The sequence below is a fragment of the Galleria mellonella genome, unplaced genomic scaffold (assembly GCF_026898425.1).
Source record: "Galleria mellonella isolate WM207_F2 unplaced genomic scaffold, CSIRO_AGI_GalMel_v1 utg139, whole genome shotgun sequence".
Taxonomy (NCBI): domain Eukaryota; kingdom Metazoa; phylum Arthropoda; class Insecta; order Lepidoptera; family Pyralidae; genus Galleria; species Galleria mellonella.
The window spans coordinates 6109823-6116313 of NW_026441995.1; the positions used below are offsets into that span (position 1 = coordinate 6109823).

At 28.6% G+C, this 6491-nt stretch overlaps 1 protein-coding gene across 3 annotated transcripts in view; it reads left to right on the forward strand.

Annotated features, from left to right (window-relative positions):
- The window catches only part of LOC113514894 (cell adhesion molecule Dscam2-like), a 58752-nt gene extending 54933 nt beyond the window's left edge, over positions 1-3819 (forward strand). For all 3 annotated transcript variants that reach the window (XM_052903532.1, XM_052903533.1, XM_052903535.1), the window contains 2 exons: positions 2196-2267; positions 3716-3819. In XM_052903532.1, coding sequence (XP_052759492.1) covers positions 2196-2267; positions 3716-3741 — 98 coding nt within the window. In that variant the 3' untranslated portion in view covers positions 3742-3819. The remainder of the gene's footprint in view (positions 1-2195; positions 2268-3715) is intronic.
- Positions 3820-6491: the final 2672 nt, after the last annotated feature.

Genomic DNA, 6491 nt, shown 5'->3' on the forward strand with positions numbered 1-6491 from the left:
GATAATTTTTATATTATTATATGTATTACATCTCCCATATCTAGAACTAACAAATTTTTTTATCGTGCCTCCTACCAAATTGTTTATAATTACTCCTCTCCATCCAAAGGTTGCCTGGAAGAGATCGCTCTTAGCGATAAGGTCGCCCATTGTTTTCTCATTGTGATTATTTCTTGTAATTATTTATATTTATAATAAGTTTACTATTGTAACCTTTTGGAGGAAACAAAAAAGAGAGAATCTATCTATCTAAAATATTATTCGTATTTCATTCGGTAAATTTTTTGTTTGTACGTTCTTCATCCTAGCTACCATGTTAACTTTAACTTTTTCATTATGCACACAAAAAATTGATGGGTTAGTTGGTTATTAATTAAATTAGCATTTAGTGTAACTAAGTTATGCCTTCTATATTATTTATTTGTTATTTTATTGGTAGATAGTGGTGATACTCTTTTTAATTTTATGATGGTCTATATTTAATTGGGTTAAAATTGAATTTATTTTTGTAAATAATATTAAATGTTGATTTATAATACATGTTATAAACAATATTACATTATAAAAAGTTTGTTATATACATACAAGTATGTTATACTACGTATATAGTTGTGCACTACCCTAATCATGTACGTACATAAAATGAAACTCAAATAGTACCTATAATAATATTAAAAGTATCAGAAAGGACATGTCCTGTGTCCTGCTGATTTCAATGAAAATAACTCTGGAATATTGTTAACCTTTCTAACTCGAGAGATGGGCCAAATGAAATGGAAACCCTACTCAGTCCGATTGTATTATTTGATGTACTTTTCCAACTTTCACAAAAGTTTGTTGTACTTAAACAAGGTCAGGAGAAGATGCTTTCCAACTTAGACTATAATATCTAAATGTAGCGTTGAGTGAAAAAAAATATCTTAAAACCGGCCAGATGAGTTGACGCGTTTTCAACCGGTTTTAAAAAGTAGAATATTCTCAATTCTGTTGATATTTTTTCTTTTGTGTTCATTACCTCATAACACCGTCAGTTGTACATCGATTTGGAAAACTCCTTTTTACTTAAAAGGATATACTTTTAGATTTTCCATAAAAAGACTATCAAAATCGATTCAGTTGCTTAGTTTTAAATAACTGGTTTTGCCAGTTTGCTTGATAAATATTACAAATTACAAGATATAAGATAGCCATGTATAATACAAAAACACCTCATTATTAAACATTATGCTGCTTTTGTGGAAGCCTAACAGAAATTTCTATGTAGGTATATAAAGCATTATTAGGGAGTAATTTCTATTTAGACACATATTATCTAAGTTTCCAATTAAGTGACCTACCAAATTACTAAAGAAAAGCTGTAGAGTTCGTACTATTTGAGAAAAACTATAAATTGTGTTACAACTGGAATGAACCAATTTAGAATAAAATTAGAAGCTATTAGAAACTTTATTTACCTCCCCGAGCGTTTTGCACGCGAAGGGCTTTTAGTAGAATTGAAGACGAATTCATTAATCTTGAGACGTGACTTTCTGATTTTAATAACAAATCTCGATGTTAAAATATGCGTAGTTCAAATTGCTTAGACAGTTATTATAATAATTAACTATATAACCCCTAAGTTTATTTATAACAATAACGAGGTCTCTCATCAGATTTGTGACTATTAAACATCCAATAAAATATGAAATTATAATTTCTGATATACTCAAATATGATAATATTTTATTGAGTAACAAATATTATTTGAAAATTTTCATAATTCACATTAAAAATTATAATATTAATAAGATTAAAATTTATTATTGTGTTATTTTAATGATTTCAAAATGTTAATTGCATTTTTTATTTATATTTTATTAATATCGAACACAGACGTTGAATAAATGTACATTATTATAATTTATTTAAAAATATATTAACTTCCAGTACGTATGTTCTGTTGAATAATCTGTTATTGATTTATTTAATTTCTTTAATATTATAGATATATTGAATTTATTTTAATATTTTTGTAGGTTTTGTCATTTAAAAAAAGTTAAAAATGAACTTCATTAAAGGTGAACGTAAACAGTATTATAGTCGTCAAGCATATCTCGATCACCTAATACTAAATTGATACTTTAAATAGTAATATTATTTATATAATGTTCAGATATATTTATTTATTTCTCAATAATTATTTGCAATTTATGCAGAGGAGACTTGCGTGGATGCATGTGATGCCCAACGGCGACGACGGCGCCGACGGCACTATTGCCCCGATCACGGTAAGATATACAGTTTACATTTTTTTTATTCTAATAATGATAAATAAATATTTCGTAATGGGAATATGAATCTTGAGTTTTTATATCTGAACCATTCAGTTTTTATAAATTAGTACGGGGCTATTCCGAAATTAAACCCTTTCAAATAACTATCACAAAATCTGTTACCAATTGGTGAAGTAAAACATCCTACATACAGAAAATAATGTTCATAATGCCTTTTTTTTTATAATTCAGTTAAATATATTGTAAAATCGTCAACTTCATTTATTTGTATCAGTGAACAATGTTAGATTCGAGTAACATTGTCAAGCTTCCTACAATTTATATTAGAAACTAACTTTTACTCGCGACTTCGACCGCGTAATCGTTATAAGAAATACCCTTTATCCTTCTTCAGTCTATATAGTATGTATATACCCAATTTTATAGTGATTGGTCAAGACGCTATAAGGTAACAAACAGACTCCTATTCACATTTATAATGTTATTAAGAATTATTAAATATAAGAATTATTCAATATGTGTATTATAAAATTTTATTATAAAATTTTATTTTATGAATGTGGAAGAAGCGAAAGAGGTTTGTTTGAATCGAAGCATTTGGCGTTCCATTGTTTCTGCCTACCCTAATGGGAGACAGGCGTGACAGATATGTATGTATGTATGTATTATAAAATTTTAAGTTTAATGTATTCTATCTATTTATATCGATATTCGCTCGAACTTCAATTGAACTGTCAGTAATTTACAGCCAAATTTAATTAATCAATTACATAGGACCACTGAAGTTTCGTTTTATCCGAACTAATTTGTTTATTGCCTTTGTAATCTTATAAAGAAATACCGTCTGTTTCCCGTTGTTCCACGATTTGTCCTACATTAAAACAGATGTGAAAAAAAAAATCTATCTGTATGACAAGTTTTTTCCATTCCTTTTTTGGTCTACTGAGTATTATGATAAGTAGGAAATGGTTTTGCCAAGAAAATCAAGAGTAAGTGAAATTAATCCGGACACACTTGCTTGCTTTGCTAAAACCTCCATTTGGTGAATTTCTGGTAAAATATTAAATATTTTGTTTTTTTTAAAGAATATAATTACCTTTTTTTTAATTGTAATTAGCCTTAAAGTACTGTATGTATTGATAATATAAAAATAAGAGATATTTACAAAAAAGTTAAACCACTTACAACCGACTTCAAAAAGAAGGACGTTGCTTAATTCGGTTGTAAAATTCTTTTTCATTTGAAAGGATATACTTACAGTTTGGTCCCATAGAAATTTTATCAAAATCGGCTCAGTAGTTTAGTTTTGTAATGAAAATAAACGGTTTTGCCATTTTTTTACTTTTTTTGTGGATCCTGACCATTCTTGTCGATGCATTTCTAGAAACTCTATCTATTATATGTTCTAGATGTAGCCTAATTGTAACATTATGTATTTACAGGTTGTTCACAAGACTCAGGGAGTTGAGAAACGAAACTGCCAAATTCGTTAGTGAAAAATTGTCTAGTCAGTGTAATTTAGAGAATTCGGTTATACATATTAATATGTATACAAAAATTTATACAATAATATTGTCTATTTATATTATGAAGTTTTTCTTTGAAACAAACCTTACTCATCCTAACTTTATTCCAAGACATCATTATATGAGTAGAAAGTTAGACTAGAAAACGTCCACTTCTAAAATTGTCCAATACATTTGTAAGCAGTTTTTTTTTATCATAACAGAGTTTATTAGTCTAAAAAAACATAAGTTTATAATTTTTAATGCATAAATATTTTTGTTGGTACGTATTTCTTTTAAAATACTTTACAATTACACTAACGGCCTGGTGTTTAAGCTAGGATACCATATGCTATGAGGAACCTGGTAACAAATATCTGGGGGCAACACCAGAATACCCAGACAGAAAGTCAATTCAGAAAAATTCGTTTTCTAAACTAGACCGAAAAGGAATCGATCCCAGGTCCTCTTTTACGTAAAGCAAGGCACCTACCACTGCGCTACAAAGGTCACTGATCTGACAAGACTAGTCATTCCTTTAACAGGATTTTAAATATATATAAAAAAACACATAATCGATTTTATTGAACATTGCCTCTTACAGTATAACAATGAGATTTTAGTTATAATTCCCTATCGTTTTATAAACTTAAAGCGTCCCTAAATATTTTAAAATCTCATACAAAATGGATATTTTTCTTAGTACACGCAAAGATATTTTAGCGTAGTGTGGCAAGCACACAATCTTGATAGGAAAACTTATAAATCATAGCTATATATCTGAAACAAATGGTGGTGTTTTGTTGAAATTGTACAGACAAGAAAAAATAAGCACTGAGGATTTTATAAAGTTGATAAAAATTTATAATTTTTGATATGAGTCATTTCTTTCAAAAGAGCATCGTAAACTATAGAACTATGTTATTATGTTAGCTATAAAATTTATTTCATATACATCGTTTCCACGAAATACAAATACAGATTAGTACTCGCTATCAATTTACTTTAGTAAATCTAAAAATAAGATTCTAATTTAAAAATAAATGCACCCATAATTATATTAACGCGCATTGTAATATATGAAGGTAAATTCAACACTAATGTAAAATTGTATATGTCTAGTGTGGGTCAATGCGTCTTTGTCCTTTGTCCTTAATTAAGTATGTACCATGGATTCTTCACCCTAATTATTAGTAAATATTACTAAATATTATAAGTACCTATAATCCTACATACTTTTCAGTAGTGATGAGGATAGGATGGCTTTATTGTACTAGTTGAGACAAAGTAAGATTATATTTAAGTATAAAAATAAATAAAAAGTATTTGATATTGTTGCAACAATGGTTTTTAAAATTAGAATGATAATATAATTATTCATTGCCGAAACATTGCAATACAAATTAAATACAACATATAAAAAGGGACCATCTGTTCGCTTAGAGAGCGTGAGTGATAAATTGTTTCCCTGCTCCCTTTTTGAGGTCAGATACGGCAGGTATATAGGTATGTTTAAAGTTGCCTCATTTTAAAGTATACATTCCACTGATATATATTGCACTAATATATAAATTTTAATGCGTGATTTATAGTAATTTGAATTATGTACGTGTCTTCGAGTAAATGTTGAATAGAGTATACACATATAAAAACACTATACTCGTTATTTACGAAGGTCTTCCCATGTTGCTGCCAACATTAACGCTTGGATAAATAAATTGATGCTTTGCTTTACCTCACCGTGTTATTATATTAGTGGGAGTATGTTTACCATATTTGTGGGGTACTGAATTACTTATGTAATTCAGTACCCCACAAATACTACTAGGTTTTGTTGAATATGATACATGACCAAAAATACTATAAGGGAACTTAAATTTTGCCCAAGCGCTTTGTCTCAAATCTAAAGGTTTAATTGAATTGTTGCAAACAAACAAACGATTGATAACAAATAGATATATAAATACTTTTCTTATTCTCATAATTTTTTTTTGTTTATAGTTTAATGCATAAATATATAAATAAATATACAATACATTGACGTTCTTTACAAGTCAACCAAAGGGCAAACAGGAAATTAAATAGGCTATGTAATTATTTACAATTAAAATTTGTATAGATAAGAAGTTAAAGCGTAAACATAATATGATATGTTATGCATATATTAATGAAATATAATATTTTTAAAACTTATGTTCATATTTAATATGATGTCTACATGCGCAACGTAAATTTAACAAACTGTATTTGTCGTTTCGGATATTTGTTTAGACTTCATTTGGAAGTCTTTTTTTTTTTAAATTGGTCATTTGCAGTTTGACTGCCGAATAGTTAACACTAAGCTCTAAGTAACTATCTAATAATTTACCTGAAGATGCCTCATGTAGAAGTGAAACGTGTCGCAAAACGTATGTGAATAAAATGACAGTCGGAGATTTATAACTTATATCGAAGGTTTGGTCCGACTTGTGATTCCGGTATAGAATGGGTCACACTTCTTTTCCCATGGGTGTTGTAAAAGGCGATTAAGAGAACTAAATGGTCGAGGGAGAGGCAGCAGCATCTCTTTAAACATCATTAAAGCCTTACTGCGGTTGCAGTCAACCTGCTTGCCAAATATAGCAACTACTAGCAAAACCTCACTTATAGGGGATACCTATTTTCAGCAGTGAATAGTTTAACAGCTGTTAAACTATACTATGGTATGGCATGG